Source organism: Acomys minous (assembly GCF_964271855.1).
Source record: "Acomys minous genome assembly, chromosome: 17".
NCBI classification, from domain to species: Eukaryota; Metazoa; Chordata; class Mammalia; order Rodentia; family Muridae; genus Acomys; species Acomys minous.
Window position 1 is genome coordinate 194,998 of NC_140500.1, and position 17,767 is coordinate 212,764.

The 17,767-nt window shown below is 38.1% G+C and overlaps 1 protein-coding gene across 1 annotated transcript in view; it reads left to right on the top strand.

Moving 5' to 3' along the window:
* Positions 1 to 1,385: 1,385 nt before the first annotated feature.
* The window catches only part of LOC311588810 (vomeronasal type-2 receptor 116-like), a gene marked incomplete at both ends in the record, with an annotated part of 35,847 nt that continues 19,465 nt past the window's right edge, over positions 1,386 to 17,767 (top strand). The window contains 3 exons of the mRNA XM_084766778.1: positions 1,386 to 1,443; positions 3,836 to 3,934; positions 7,058 to 7,112. Coding sequence (XP_084622904.1) covers positions 1,386 to 1,443; positions 3,836 to 3,934; positions 7,058 to 7,112 — 212 coding nt within the window. The remainder of the gene's footprint in view (positions 1,444 to 3,835; positions 3,935 to 7,057; positions 7,113 to 17,767) is intronic.

Here is a 17,767-nt window from a genome sequence, read left to right on the forward strand (position 1 = left end):
TTCCTTTTTATCACTATTTAATACAGCATTTTTTTTCATTTGTTTGAGATGTTTTCCACTTATACAGACCCAACAATGACTCAGTAGGCTCCTTATCTATTATGCTGGAGTAGACAGCATCCATGGTCTCAACAATCATAAAATTCACTTGGAATGTGCTGATTGTGATGGATTAGACCATTATAGACATTCTCTGTCTCTGTTTCCCATTAGGATAACTATGTTCACCTTGCCTTTGCTGACTGCGTCCTGTTACCTGTCCTGCACCACCTCAGGGCCCAATTAAACCCACTATATTTAATTCATTCTATTGAGCAGCAGCATCTCCAACACCAAGATGTGGCACACACACACAAAACATTAATAAAAAACCTCTTCAATTATGCTGGTGCCCTCTTTCAATTTTCTGTCTTTCCTACTACACCTGCTCTGAAAACCACAGATCTTGTAAGGAGTATAACATAATCCTCAAGGAAAATTACAAGGCCAAACTTTTCCTGATATGGAACTTGCCCAATAAGCACAGTGAATTTCTGGAAATACCCAACTCTATGCTGAGGAGATCAAAGCCTTCAGAAAATGACTTCTAATATTACCTAGAAGATATTCCCTTCACCCGTAGGATAATTGAGGACTGTTTTCTCCTTCTTATTATAGGACCGCATGTTACTACATGTAAATGATATACTGTACCGTTCTATGTAGATTAAGTATCCTGGTACCCTTAGCCATAACAAATCAGACACATTGACCAACAGAATCCCTCCATTTTGTGCAAGGCTTATAATTAAAAGCTGGCTGGCATGCTCCAGATGCTCACTCTCTTGCTCACCATTCCTCTACGATGAATGTCTGAGACTCCATTTATTACAGCAGCATCAGTGACAGGGTGGACCATCAATGGTGAAAGTGCCTTTGTATCCACTGGGCCTTGCTACCACTGCTGCTAGCTCAGTACTGACACCCAGTGTGAACAAGAATCTGGCCTAGCACCTAGGCAGGCCTCACCCTGAAGTGCGCTATCTCCCTCTAATCACAAACAGGACCATTGGACCCTTGATCCCAAAGTCTGTTTTTGTCATGAAGTAACCAGTGCCTGGACCAGCCTGCAGGATGTGGGATCCATGTTGCTCCCCAGGACATCTCTAGGAACAGTAAACAGGAGAGAAGACAGATCGATCCACAATAGAGAGAACTGAGAAGACAGTGGACAACTGGTTAAGGAAAATCAGCTGTTAGTTGACAACTAGCTAGAGGAACTAGTTGTTGAAGAGAGGTTGAGGAACAGAGGAAAAAGAAAGGAGGTCTCTGGAATTTGTCAAGCAAAGCCTCTATGACTTATCATGTCTGTGACAGATCCTGACCACCCACTAGCCAGATGCTAAATGACAGCTGATGCCACCAATGTGGGGTCACCAGAACCTCATGTTAGGGTGAAAAGAGGTGAGTGTCTCCCAGCCTAGAAAAGTCTCCAGACTCCGAGGGAGGTGGTTCTATCTATTTTCCTACTTTGTTTTTAGTCAACACCTTTGTGAGGCATTCGGTAGGTTTGTGGAGCATCTGAAGTCTCTTGGTAAGGGTACTCCTCAATTTTGCTCAAAGATTCCCTTACTCTCTTTATGGACCCTGACAGACAACCTGGGTGTAAGCAATGATTTTTTAACATCTCAGAAAAAAAAAACAGAAACAACTGGTAATGTAAAGGCCTCTTAAAAGTCCTTAGGACAGCTGCCAGATTCTTAAATCTGTGGGCAGGCTAGCATTGGTGGGGTATTCTAACCACTCCTGGCAAATTTGTCTCAAAAATATTGACTGTTACCACAATATTACCTATCTTTATCTATCATCATGAGGAACAATTCATCATATAGGAAAGGCCCTCATGTTAAGTGGATATGTAACTGCTTAAAAGTACATAGCATAAACAGACAAAAACCAAATCTTCTCATTTTGGGAGGAGGTACTTCAGGCAGCACCTCACAAGGCCATGGTTATGTTTATGACTCTGACTTGTTGACCCAGTCTTATCTCTTACCCAAAATTAAAACAATCAGGGATGAAAAACCTCCCCCAAATTTCAGCTCATCTTTACCCTAATCTGTCACCACCTAGAACCAACTGCATGTCCTGCCAAAAATGCTGCTTCTTCCCAACCAGTGGAGTCTGAGAATCAGGGCTTTAAACCTTTTCCTGACTGAGATCTTGCAGCCCTAGCTGAATCCTTATGTGAATTTAAAACCAAATATCTCTGAGTTTTCAAAATTATATACCCACCCATAACAGCCTGTAAGTTCTGGGGTGTATCTGCAAACCGTTGGCCCTACCCTCCCTAGTTCCTTAATTCAACAGCCCAGATACCTGCAGGACTCCATAATAAAAGTGGGCAACTTTTCCCCTCCCAGTCCTCTACCTCCTGCCAAAGCAGAGGAAACAGTCCCTGCTTCTGCTTCTCATAGGCAACAAAACCACACTCTTAAAAATCCCACTAAAAAGTACAAAAAGAGAAGCTAAATAACTCCACAGTTTTCACCTACAACCCATCCTCTACTATGCATCATCTTTGCAATCTCTGTGAGTCTGTTGTAAAAACAAAACAAACAAACTAAAAAACAAACTCAAATCAAAACCCTGGGGAGCTCGTGACTCCAATTTGTAGCCAGAAATTGAGGAATCCCAAGGATTCCCAGGTAATATCATCCCTATGAGAAATCAGGACCCAGATGACATCCCATGGGGACTTGATAAACTTTTAACCAGGAACCCTTTTCTACAGAACAGCACAGGACATGACCAACATGTTTTTGTGAACAGAGGTCTCTGTGCAATTCAGGCAGAGAATAGAGCAATTCCCTTCTTCTGGCTCACAGACACCACATGACCAGTGGTTGTGAGTTCCTTATAACACCACTGTGTGTGCAAGATCACAGCAGCCATCTTTTTATGCCTCTTGGCACACCTCAGTGCATATCTGCAGTAGCACAGCTCAATCTACCACAGTGCCAGTCTGAAGGATCAGGCATTCAGCTCTTCCTGAAGCAGACATTTTTGTCCACCTGAACAAAACCAGGCTCCTTCCTCTGTTTCTATCTGTTTCAGGGCTCCCTGCCAGTAACCTCCCCCATTACCAGATGCTCACAAAACAGCCACTGATCTGCCCAAGTTACAGCAGGCCATTCTTTCTATCTTCCTTGGGCTCCACTCAGGCCTTAACACTTTTCTGCCATTTCCCACCACGCAGCTAAGACAGGGACAAGGAACAAAGGCCCAGCCCTGCTTGCACCATCCTCAGCCTCACTCACAGTCCTTTATGCTGTGTACATGAGTATCAAGCCTGTTATGTGACATGGGCAAGAAGGCACCATGGCACATTGTCAGCTCTTTCCCAGGTTACAGCATTGATGTCAGTGGCAACAGCAACGGACTCAAACCAGGCCCTTTTCATAGATTGTACTGGAGGAAGGAGGATGTTAGAATCTCCTGGGAATCCTGACTACTTCTCCATTTCCAAGTTTGAATTGGGGTGAAGACACCAGGCTGCAGGTTTCCCAAAAGTTTGTTAAAATACTTATTTTCCCTCACAATTCATCCCTTTGATCTCAAATTGCTTACAAGGCTTGAGAGGCCCAATTGAATACATTGAGCATGGGTTCTCCACACGAACAGCTACTCTGTGCCTCAACCATCTGTATCAGTGTTGCTTAGTTAGCAATAGAACAGACATCCCACCCAATGTCCTTTCTTATGTAACAGATATCAAAGATTGTTTTTTCTATCCCTTTCCACCATCAAGACTGTGAATACTTTGCACTTTCATTACCCCCACCCTCATTAACAGGGACAGAGGAGACTCAAGCTAACAGCCCAATCCTTTTCCAGGAAGCTGTGGTCAATGCATTAAAACCTCACTTAGAGAAAGGACTCGATATACATCTTGGTATGGGGAGGTCCTTCCATCTCCCTACTCACAAGTTACCAACCAACTATTACCTTCCCTGTCTACCCTAGGATATAAAATACCATACCTCACAAAATACCACTTATTTCACCCATCACATTTTACAAAACAGATATTATCCTCACCTCAGGAATCCACCTTAAACCCACTCTTCTCTCAGAGGGACTGGATAACTCAATTGAAGGCCAAGGGATCAATTTCTGCTACATCATTATTCAGGTAAAGGGATATAAGGCATTTACCTGCACATTATATAGCCTGTACATAAAAACTGGATAGCCAACATCAAATTAAATGGAGATAAACTCAAAACAAGTACATTAAAATCAGAGACAAGGCAAGGCTGCCCACTCTGGACATATCTCTTCAATATAGTACTTGAAGTTCTAGCTAGAGCAGTAAGACAACTAAAGGAGAACAAGGGGATACAAATCAGAAAGGAAGACATCAAAGTGTTACTAATGGCAAATGATATGATAGCACACATAAGTGGCCCGAAAAATTCTACCAAAGAATTCCCTCAGCTGATAAATATTTTTAGCAAAGTGGATGGATACAAGATTAATTTTAGAAAATCAGTAGCCTCCCTGTACACAAATGACAAACAGACTGAGAAAGAAATTAGGAAACTATACCCTTCACAGAAGCCACATGGAATATAAAATATCTTGGTATAACGATAATCAAGCAAGTCAAAGACATATATGACAAGATCATCAAGTTTCTGAAAAAAGATATTGAAGATGAGATCAGAAGATGGAAAGATGAAGGACAGTAAAACAGCATACTATTTTTTTCTTATTAAACAAAATCTCTTTTTTATTTACTTTTTCTTCTTTTTTATTTTTTTACTTTTACATATACATTTATAATATTAAACATATGTACAATAAAATACAAATAGCAAGAAGGAAAAAGAAACAATTGGGAATTATATAAATGTTACATTCACAGTGTTTTGGCTATTTGTATCTGGCAACCTTGGAAAAAACATCTTTCCTGTCTTGGTGAGTCTACAACTCTGAATCTAAATCAATATCCATCATAGCTCATCTGTATCCACCTAAATACTGCTTTCTAGACCTAAAGATATCTTAACCCCTAAACAACTAAGCTTAACTGTAAAGCTAAGCTGATTGTTTTTCAACCCCATCAGAGACTTGAGAAGGATAAAATTATTACCTAGTAAACAGGAAGTGCAAGTTAGTAGCTTTTAAAAATGAGAAAATGACAGAGACAGTTCTCTGCCTAGACAGTCATCCCAAAATCTATAGAACATTGGAGCATCATCTTCAGCCTTTTGGCCCATTATATCTAGCAGTCATGTTTGTGAAGCAGGAACTATTGAGGACTTGTTTAGCCTGTCTTGGTAGAGTTTGTCCATCAACTCTGCCTGCATCCAATCTTTCCCAGTTTTAGGAAAATGCTGTCTATAGCAGAAACCAGGACATTGTCCTCAGTGGCCTTTTTTGCCACTTTTGAAGCCCTCTCCATAAGGAGGTTTTCTGATGCTCATTATCTTCTCTGTGGTAAGCTTGGTGTTGCCAGATGTTAACCTCTCTGACTATCAAAGGACCCTTAAATCATAAAAAAAAAATCTTTAAATGCCATAGTCTGTAAGTCTCTGAGGTTCCTGAAGACCTTATCTAACATTTTAACTTACCTATCTATCGAATCCTATCTATCTGTTAAACTTTTCATGAAAATAGATTAATAATTGACATGACCATGAGTTGAGCAACTAACAATTAACTTGTCTTACTAAATTATGCTAAACAGCCTACAATAACACCTTCAAAGTATTGAAAGTAAATTTTGGTAATATACTTGAGTTGCATGGGTACATGATCTCCTATTAATGGCTCAATATATTTAATGTGTGTGAAGAATAATCTTGCATTTGAATTCTATAACAAGGTTTCAAAATTGAACTTATTTTACATCAATATACAAAAGTCTATACCAAAGAATTAAAAATAACCTTGTTTGTGAGTACCTGTTAAGGCCTTAAGTTGAGGAGTAGGTACACAAATCTACTTTTTGACCTCACATCCCTATATATTTCTATATTCCCCCTTCTTTTCTTCTTTTTTTCCACCATTAGCTCTATTTCTAAAAACTGAGAAAAATAGATAGAACTGAGAAAAATTTCTCTCACACACTAGTTTTTTCAGAGCATGGTAAAAAGTGGATGAACACACTGCTCTATATGAAGGGGTGGGTCTTAAGGACACCTGTACTCATAGATTGATACAGGATGAGTTAAGTACACAATTTGGAAGTAATCAATGTGCAGGACTATTGGCCTTTTCCAAAGTGAGTAATAAAAAATTGTAATAGCTTCAGACATGTTAGTGATCCTCTGACACAACTACATCATAGAATAAAATTCTGAGGCACTTATACTCAGGAAAAAGAGGGGACTTCACTGGTTGTCTTTGGTTTGGAAAAGCATGGCCCACTGATTTTGTCTGTGTGTGTCTGCCATGGGCATTTCAGACATTCTCACAATTCACCTACCATGGCAACCTCTGATGCTGTTTTCATCAGCCAAAGTTGTTGTCACATGAAAAGTTTCCTGCTTCAATTTGGCCAAAACAGCCCAATAATTAAATTGATGCCTGAGCTCTGATGTTTGTCTTCTTGGCTGAAGTCATGATGCCTGTGGCTAGAGAAGAAAATACAAAATAGAGCTTCCAACTTATTGTTAAGCAGAAAACAAGGACTCAGATGTAGAGAGAGCCTAAGGGAAAAAGTGTTTCCAAACTCTCAATGGCAGTGGAAGAAGTATCACGAAAAACCGTGTGCTGATTAATGTGACAGCTGCACCCATCAACAAAGTGAGAAGCACACAGGTTCACAAACACTTGAGATCAATATATACCTGATGGACATCATTAGGTATGTATCTATCAGTCTTGTGCCTGGGCAGACAACATGTTAATAGGATGTTCTGGATTTTCATCTTTGGGCTTCTGTATATTCCCAATTTTGTGTGTGATTCAACTGACAGTCTCTGCTATGCAACAACTAAAGATTATCTTTCCCGTGAAGGAGATATGATGATTGGTGCATTTATTCCTCTTGTTGATTTCCATGTAGAAAAGTATATTAGAAATGAATATGTGCCACACCGCTTCCAGAACCTTAATGTATGGTAAGTACAATTATATATTCTCAGAGTTGGGGATTCCTAAAACTTAAACAATGTATGGATTAAGACTTTCTTGGGTTTTTCACAATTACTCTCTCTGAGTCTCAGATCGCTTCAAGCATATTTTCATATGTGCTTTTTTTCCTCTTTCAAGGAAACGTGACAACTTTGATGCTACTCATTGTGCTTTCCACATATGAATTGAAAACTTGTGATCTTCTGTTGTCATGCTTGAGAATGTTAAATGATGTGAATGTTATCAGTGTTAAGGTTTCAAAGTGTGGATAATTTAATCTAGTATAACCTAATACTTCTAGGCTTTTATTACATCCAGATGTGCTCTTGCGAGAAGAGATGATGTCATTGAATGCAGAGACTCCTGAGTGCCTGGAATGTTGCTAGAGTGACTATGTTACATGCAGCTGATCTCAGAACAGGATTGTTATCATTTCATTTGGGATCACTTTGTTTCTCTACACATATCTTTGCCTATATCATTTTCTATTTTTTTAAAGATTTATTCACTACATATACAGTGTTCTGCTTGCATGTACTCCTGCACACCAAAAGAGGGCATCCGATCTGATTATAGATGCTTGTGAGCCACTATGTTGTTGCTGGGAATTGAACTCAGGACCTCTGGAAGAGCAGCCAGTGCTCTTAACTGCTGAGCCATCTCTCCAGTCTCCCATTTTATAAAATTTCAATATTGCTTTGTTAAATGTGTTATTCTCAAACAGATTTTAAATATTTTTATTATTTTTTATTTTTTACATATATATTTATATTATTACATATATATACAATAAACTACCTATAGCAAGAAGAGCCATGACAAAATCAGGAATTATATAAATGTTACATTCTTAGTGTTTTCGTTATTTGTATTTGGCATCCTTGAAGAAAACATCTTTCCTATCTTGGTGAGTCTACAACTCTGAATGTAAACCAATATCTATCATATCTCATCATTATCAAATTAAAACATCTATCTAGACATAAAAACATCTTAATCACTAAACAACTAAGGATAATTGTAAAACTAAACTGTCTGGTCTTCAACCCCAACAGAGGCTTCAGAAGGAATAAAACTGATTATCTGAATATGCCAGGAGTGCAATTTAGTAGCTTTCCAAATGAGAACATGACAGATACAGTTTGTAAGATTATTCTTTACATAATATATATATATATATATATATATGTGTGTGTGTGTGTGTGTGTGTGTGTGTGTGTGTGTGTGTGTGTGTGTGTATGAACAAATTTTAATGTATACCGGTTTGTCATATATCTTTCCAGTGCCTTCCTTCATTTATATGGATGTGATCACAAAGATACTCTTGATGGGAGGGTGGCCACTTAAGGCTTTTTTTTTAGCTTTTCTGAAATATGCACATAAAGGAATAGTGTCAAGAGAATGCTGATTCGTATAATAAATAATGACAAATATTCAAGTGTGTCTCCTTATAGAGAAAATATAGTGTGGCTATCTTTAATACCCAACATCCCAAATCTCTAGGGATAAATGTAAAAAATTGAAATAGAGCAATACAGCTTGAATATGTCTTTAAACACATAAGAAAATTGGTAGGAAGACAATAAGTAAAAATTTATGAGAAAAATATCCTCTTTAAGGTAAATTGTGCTCTGTGTGACAGTAATGTTTAATTCTTACCACCATGGTGATGTGTTAAGTAAAACTACAAGATGGTGGAGGAAGAAATGTGTTCATACATAAAATTCATGGGATGTTTGGTGGTCTTGACACACTACATTGGAAACTAACATAGCAAAGATGGTCACGGTACCAAAATTTTACATCTGGATAAATAATTTGTATCTCAACGCAATAATTAAAATTAGATCCAAATTCTTAAGGATCATATCTCAAATAAGATCACAAATTTGTCTGATTAACCTAGCAGGCTGAGGACTTTGGATGCTGGTTGGAGCCCCTTCTATACATTATAATTAATGCCTCTTGTTACTCTCTTTTTTCATCTGCCCTCTGTGTTTTCAGTAGCTCAGTCACAAATGTACATCTGTATGATTTTTTCTTTAGGTTATGCTGCAACAAGCCTATATATGAAAATAATATACTTTCAGTTATGTGATCCATGAGTGTCTGGCTTGTCCATGATCAGTATAGAATTGTATCAAAAAATTCACCTTTGTATTTTAAAGTATTTGTTTTATTTATTAAGTCTTCAAATATTCCATACATTATGCTTTGATCATATTCATGCCCCTCTCCCATCTCCTCCCAGATTCACCCCCATTCCTTGCCCACCCAACTGTGTATCACTATTTTCTGTTCTGTTTTGCTTTAAATGCATCCATTGAGCCCAGGTAGCACTACCAGAAAACACTGTTGATGTGTGATCATCCACTGAAGTGTGCTAGAACTGTCAAGGATCACACCCTTAAAGGAAAATGATTCTGTTCTTCTCATCAGCAATGGGTGGCCAAAAGCTCCCCAGTTGTGGGTGGAACTTCATTCCAGACCACCTGCCAACTTTCCCTCTTCTTCATGGGATTCTGTCAGGTTTCATGTTTTTCAGGTCACAACAGAGTTCATATGAGCAACTGTTTTGTTGTTTCTGGAAAACACTCTCTCCCTTTAGTCATTCTGTCTTCTTCTTACAGCCTTTCTGACCCATCTTTTGCAATCATTCTAAGCATTGGGATTGGGTGATGTGATATGACAGCCCCATTTAGGGCTGAACATTCTGTAGCCATTTATTGCCAATACCTTGACCAGACCCAGAGAGTCAGGAGGCTGAGACAGGAAGACTACTTGAATCCAGGAGTCCTTGGCTGTAGTTCACCATTCAGATCAGGGGTCCAAACTAAGTTTGGAATGAATATGGTGACCTCTCATGGATGAGGGACTACCAGGTGTCCTAAGAGAGGTGAACTAGCCCAGGTCATAAACATTCAACTTTTTATATCTTTCAAAATATAATCAAAATAGATCATGAAAGGAAAATGGTATTTTTGTCATAAAAGATTTAAAATCTTTTCTTATAGAATGCAATTCCCAAACATATTTTCTACATACTCTTAAACAAATTTTTATTACATTTTCACCCAGAATTAAAAAAAAAAAAAAGATTGAACGAAGCAACTACAAGTGTTCTGGAACATTTGCTCCAGTGTCTAAAAATCATACTGGATTGATTTCTCCATTTTTAATCCTTCTGTGTACCAGCAGTGAAAATGGTTCCACCCCCAACTCTATCTCAATCCTGAGCACATTTCTCCACTCTTGCCTGTGGCCTTATAATTTAAGTCTCTATTTCTATGAATTGCAGCCCCGTGGTCATTTCTTGGTGTACAGTCAGAATAGCTATTGAGTGTCCTCTAAATATTTAATGGAGGGCTACCATGTATCTGGCCTGTAATCATTCACTTCAGTAGTATGACTTTGGTGTCTGTTTCGTTGTTGTTACTGCTGCTGTTCTTTGTTTTGTTTTGTTTTTGTTTTTGTATCAACTGATCTTCCTTCATCTCCAGGTTGTTCTTTAATTGGAATTCTGGTTGTAGTTTTTAGCTCCCCTTTTCTCAGGTCAATTAACAAAGAGGCAGTAATGTGTAGAAGAGTTTTTTCAGCATAGCCGGAAACACAAACACAAGCATCCCATCACCTGTACACCAACCTCTCTGATGTAAGGGATTTTTGTCAGAATCTGGCTGAGGACAGACCAAAGGCAGTCATTCTCAATACTGTGTGATTTGTTCTACCATTTATCTAAACACATATAAAGAAATAGTCATGAACTCAAGCCTTTATATATTAATTTTCTGTTAAACTAATTAAATGAAAAGTATTTATTTTATGGTGTTCCAACTTTATCTCCTCTAATTGAAGAAGTACATAAGTCATGATATATTTTCTGGTTTTCAATGTAAGTTATCTGATGCAGTTACATTTACAAATAATACAAAAATTTTCTCAGATTTATGCCCTTTCCTACTAATTTCTCTGCATGTTGTTACTACCATTATCCTAACAAGAATGTTGTATATGACCACATAAGATTAATTTTTAGGAAATCATTATTTTTACTTTAAAGTAGTATTATCAATTTCTTAACATTTGATTTTTCGTCTAATATTTCTTTCTGTGCTGGCTAGTTTTATCTCAACTTGAAACAAACTAGAGTCAGTAGAGAGAAGGAAGACTCAATTGAATAAATGCCTCAAAAAGATCAGGCTCATAATATATGAAGGTACCATGTAAGCTGCAGGGGCATAAAAGTCCCACCTATTGTAATTCCTATGAACCGCAATAATGACCAAAGTGGCCAGATATCATTAAAGGTCAATAGTGGCACTTCTGTCCTAGGAGTAACCGATAATCAACATCCACCAAATTCAGTGGTTCCCAACCTTCCTAATGCTGCAACTCCTTAATACAATTCCTCATGTTGTGGTGACCTCCCCTACCATAAAATTATTTTTGTTGCTTCTCCATAACTGTAATTTTCCTACTGTTGTGAATTATAATGTAAATATATGATATGAAGCAAAAAAAAGTTCAGGCTATAGGCAGTCCTGTGGTATTTCTTTAATCATTGATTTAGTGGAGGGACCCAGCCCATTGTGGGTGGTGCCACCTCTGAGCAGGTAGTCCTGGGTTCCATTAAAAAAAAATCAGACTGAGAAGGCCACAGTGAGCTAGCCAATAAATGGTTTCTGGGTCACAGCTCTTGCCTACAGGTCCTGCCCAGCATGAGTTCCTATTCTAACTTTCTCAAACAAAGGACAGGGCTGAAGTATATGCCAAATGCACTGCATAGATGCATATCAACTTGAGACTTGCTAAAGCTATCTGAGAGAAAGGAATATCACTTAAGAAAGTTCTTCCATAAAATTGGGTTATAGCCAAGCCTATGGGGCATTTTGTCAATTAGTGATTGATGGGGGGTGGCCCAGAACATTGTGGGTGGGGCCACTCCTTTGCTAGTAGTCTTCAGTTCTATAAGGAAGAGGGCTAAGAATTCCATTATGAACAAACCAGTAACTATAAACATTCCATGGCCTCTGTATCACCACCTCCTACTTCTACATTTTGACTTTGTTTGAGTTTCTGCCCTGATGTCTTTCAGTGATGGAGTAAAATGTGGAATAAAAGCTTGTCTCCCTATCTTACATTTGGATGTGGTTATTTCATCACAGCAATAGTTAATATGATGAAAAAAATGCCAAATAAATCTTTTCCTCTGCAATTTGCTTTGGGTATGGTGTTTCATTTAAGTAAACTAATTAAAATACTTTTTAAAAGTAAGTGTGTGTGTGTGTGTGTGTGTGTGTGTGTGTGTGTGTGTTATGTGCTCCTTCACTCCTTTTATTTTTATTTTTCTGAAACAGGGCCTCTCTAAGTCACATAGCTTGCGGTCCTGGAATTCACTCTGTAGATTAGGCTAGCCTAGAACACACAGAAAGACCTGCCTTCTGAGTTCTGGGACTAAAGGCATTTGTTACCATACCCAGATAAACATTTATATCCCTTTCTCTTCTCTCTCTCTCTCTCTCTCTCTCTCTCTCTCTCTCCTCTCTCTCTCTCTCTCTCTCTCTCTCTCTCTCTCTCTCTCTCTCTCTCTCTCTCTCTCTCTCTCTCCTCTCCTCTCCTCTCCTCTCCCTCTCCATTTCCCTTTCTTCTTCCTTTCTCTCTTCCTTCCTTTCTTTTCTTTTTCTTTTTTTGGTTTTGTGAGATAAGGTTTCTCTGTGTAGCCTTGGCTGTCCTAGACTTGCTTTGTAGACCAGGCTGGCCTCAAACTCACAGTGATCCACCTGCCTCTGCCTCCCGAGTGCTGGGATTAAAGGCATGTGCCACCATGCCCGGCTTTCCTTTTTCTTTTCATGAGACAGGGTTTCCCCATGTAGCCTTGACTGTCTTAACACTGTATGTACAACAAGCTGTGCTGGAGTTTTAGAATTTGCCTGAGAGAGGAGAGAGAGAGAGAGAGAGAGAGAGAGAGAGAGAGAGAGAGAGAGAGAAGAGACATGAATCTGGATAGATGAAAAGATGGATACAAAACAGAAATGAGGAGAAAAAAATTCTGTCTTAAAAGAAAAATTATATTACATGTGTTCACAAATATGTAGATGCTTCAAATTTATTAATCAAGACAAAGATTTAACCAAAGTATAGCATGCATATTTCAAACTCACTGTAAGAAAAGAATGAGAAAGTATCAAATAAAATTCTGTTTAATTTTAAACAAAGTTTTAATTATCATATATGAATCATATAACTTTTTTACAAACAATGTGTAGTCAAATATGATTCTAAAAACAGGAATGAAGTCTTGGTTATAAAGATTTCATTTTCTCATTGTTTCTTTGTGTTTGGATACTTGTAGCCTCTCTTCTGCTTTATCATGAAATATGTAGCAGAGATTGCACTCTGTACTGTGGTTTTAAGCCTTTGCTTACATGCATTAAATTGTCAAAACAATACATATTATTACTATTTTATTAATATATTAATTTATTCATAATACATATAAATGGTTATCACATCCCTTGTATCCTCCCATTCCTCCCTCCCTACCACTTTCTTCCTACTCCCCTCCCCTATGACTGACTGAGGGCGACCTCCTCCCCCTGTATATGCTCAATATTATTAATACTTTATATATGTATACATTTTAAAATATACCATCCAGAAGCAAAATATACTTATTTCTGTTGTTTCTCACTATTCTGACAAATGTCCCTCCACTAGACATAATTGTATTTTATTTTGGCCTATAAAAGTATTTATTAATTCTTAATAATTTCACACAAACATTTTGAACATATTCACCTGTACCATCACACCTTCCATATTCACTGTCTCTAACTTTAGCCTCTACCCAAGTAAGTGTTTCTTTTTTTCAAGTCAAGTACATTTTGTTTTCTAAAAGTACTATTGTAGTTGGAGTCTTCCCTTATGTGGGTTGATCTCCTAGAAGTGACAACAGTGAAGAACCTGACCATCTCTCCCCCAGTAACTATGGAATCTCAATAGCATCTCTGCTAGGGGTTAGATTTCATGTCCATCTCCTTCTCCATGCTGGCATTTTGTCATGTTTAAGCATACATCATCTTGTACATACTTTCATAATCATTCTAAGTTAAAGGTGCAAGTACATGGACAGAAAATTTTCCTTCCTTGAGATTATCCCCCAAGCCTCTGTCCCTGACAATCTTCCCACTTCTCTTTAACCATGATCCATCAGCCTTTGGTAGCATGCATAGAACCTTCCAGCCAGGAAAGATAAAGCATCCAGGTGAGTGGCAGTTTTATTTCATCATGATACTTAATTCAAATACCTAGTATTCTCTACAGCATCCATTCTGGTACCTTCCTAATATTCGAATTTCTTTTCTATGTTTTATTTTATTTTATTTTTAATTTGTTCACTTTACAGCTCATTTGTAGCCCACTCCTTCATCGACTCCCAGTTCCACACTCTCTACCTCATGCCCTTCCCCCTCTCCCTCTCCAAGTATTCAGAAAGGGGAAGCCCCTCCCCCCACCCATCCTATGACCTCACCCTCTCAAGTCTCTTCTGGACTGCTTGTATCAACTTCTTCAGTATCTGGCATGGCTGCCTGCCAGGGGAAGGTGTTCAATGAGTGGTCATGAGAGTCCATGTCAGAAGTTACCCCTACTCCCCATAATATGGGAACCACAAGGCAACTCTGCTACCTTTGAACTACATCTGAGCAGAGCTCCTGGTCATTCATGGTCCTTGCTTGGTGCATCACTCTCTGCAGCAGCCCCCACCACTGGTCCAGATTTGTTGGCTTCTTTGGACTCTTTGTGGAGCTCCTGTCTACTCCAAGTTCTTCTATCTCCCAAATTGTCCATAAGACCCACTGCTTTCAACTCCAAAGTATGGCTGTGCATCTCAGCATCTTCTTTAATACCTTGCTTGTTGGAGTACTTCAAAGGACCTCTGTGGTAGGCTCCTGTCCTGCTCTGTCTCTTCAACTGCTTGTAGTGTCTAGCCTCTGTGCCCTTCTGAATGAGAATTAAGTGTTCTCCCTAGGGTTCTTCTTGTTATTTAGATTCTTTTGGTCTGTGTATTGTAGGGTAGTTATCCTGTATTATGTCACTAACATCTTATTACAAGTGGGTATATACCATTTGTGTTTCGGGGCCTGGGTTACCTCACTCAGGATGATCATTTCTACTTCCATCCATTTCCTGCAAATTTCAAGATTTCCTTGTTTTTAGTAGCTGAACAGTATTCCATTGTGTAAATGTGCCACAGTTTCTTTATCTATTTTTCAGTTGAGGGGCATCCAGCTTGTATCCAAGTCTGGCTGTTACTAATAAAACTGCTAAGAATAGTTGAGCAAATGTCCTTATTGTATGGTGGAACACCTTTCAGGTAAAAGCCCGGGTGAGGTATGGCTGTGTCTTGAGGTGCACTATTCCCAATTTTCTGAGAAAGCACTAGATTGCTTTTCAAGGTGGTTGTACAAATTTTCACTCCCACCAGCAATGGAGGAGTGTTCTCCTTTGTCCACATCCTGGCCAGCATGTGTTTTTGATTGAATTTTTCATCTTAGCCATTATGATAGGTATAAGATGGAATCTCTGAGTCATTTTGATTTGCATTTCCATGACAACATTGAGCATTTCTTTAAGTGTGTCTTGGCCATTTGGCATTTCTCTGTTTTGAATTATCTGTGTAACTCTGGACTCCTTTTGAAACTTAGGTTATTTGGTTTGGTGGTGTTTGATTTCTTGAGTTCTTTATATATTTTGGATATTAGCCCTTAGTGTCATGTAGGGTTGGTACAGATCTTTCCACAGTCTCTAGGCTTTCATTTTGTTCTGCTGGCACTGTCCTTTGCCTTATAGAAGCGTTTCAATTTCAAGAGATCTCATTCCTTAATTGTTGACATTAGACCCTAAGCCTTTGGTGATTTGTTCAGGAACTATTCCCCTTGTCCAATGAGTTCAAGGCTCTTGCAACATTTCTTCTAACAGATTTAGTGTGTCTGATTTTATATTGTGGTATTTAATCAATTTGGACTTTAGTTTTCATGGGGTAATAAATGTGGATCTATTTGACTTTTTCTATAGGTAAGCAGCTAGGTCAGCACCATTTGTTGAAGATGGTATCCTTTTTTCCATTGCTTGTTTTTAGGCTTCTTTTTTGAAAATCAAGTGTACATGGGTGCAAATATTTATTTCTGAGTCTTCTATTTGATTCCATTGATCAACCGGCCTATTTCTATACCAGTATACTATGCTGGTCTTTTTTTTCTTTTAACTGTTGCTATACAATATTATTTAAGACCAACAATAGAGATTCCTTCAGAAGATCTTTTATGATACAAGATTGTTTTAGATATTCTGAGGTTTTTGTTTTTCCCTACAAAGTTGAAATTAATTTTTCAAGGTCTGTCAAGGTCTTTCAAGAACTTTAAACATGAATGGGTGTTGGATTTTACGAATGCTTTCTCTGCATCTAAGGAGATGATCATGTGTTTTTTAATTTTCAGTTTGTTTATATGGTGGATAACACTGATGAATTTCCATATATTAAATCATCATGGCATGTGTGGCATGAAGCCTACCCGGTCATGGTGAATGATATCTTTGATGTATTCTTGTATTCGTTTTGCAAGTATTTCATTGAGCATTTTTACATCAATGTTCATAAGAGAAATTGGTCTGAAATTCTCTTTCTTTGTTGGGTCTTTGTGACGTTTAGGTATCAATGTGACTATGGCCTCATAGAATAAATTTCATAATGTTCCATCTGTTTCTATCTTTTTGAGTAGCTTGAAGAGTATCGGTATTAGCAAATCCTTGAAAGTCTGGTAGAATTCTGCACTGAAATCATCTGGACCTTGACTTCTTTTGGTTGGGAGACTATCAATGATTGCTTCTCTTTCTATATGGGAAATGGGACTACTTAGCTTGTTTATCTGTTCTTCACTCAATTTTGGCTAGTAGAATTGATCAAGAAAATCATCCATTTCCCTTAGATTTTCAAATTTTGTGGCATATGTTCCTTCAAAGTAGGATCTTCTGATTCTTTGTATTTCTTCAGTGTCTGTTGTTATGTCTCCCTTTTCATTTCTTATTTTGATGATTTGGATACCACCTCTCTTCCTTTTAGTTAGTTTGGACAATGGTTTGTTCATCTTGTTGATTTTCTCAAAAAACCAGCTCCTGGTTGTGTTGATTATTTGGACTGTTCTCATTGTTTCTAATTTATTAATTTCAACCCTGAGTTTGGTTATTTCCAGCCATCTACTCCTCTTGGGTGTTTCTGCTTTTTTCCCCTAGGGCTTCCAGCTGTGTCATTAAGTTGCTTATGTGGGATATTTCCATTTTCTTTTTAAAGACACTTAGTGCTATGAATTTTCCTCTTGTCACAGCTTTCAATGTAGCAAACAAATTTGGGTATGTTGTTCCTTCATTTTCATTGAATTTCAGGAAGTCCTTGATTTCTCTCTTTCTTTCTTCCCTGACCCAGGTGTCATTAAGCATATAGTTGCTTAGTTTCCATTTATGTGTAGACTTTTCATTATTTCTGTTGTTGTTGAAGTGCAACCTAAGACCATGGTGATCTGATATTATACAAGGAATTATTTCAATCCTTTTGTATCTGTTGAGGCTTGCTTCGTGACCTACTATG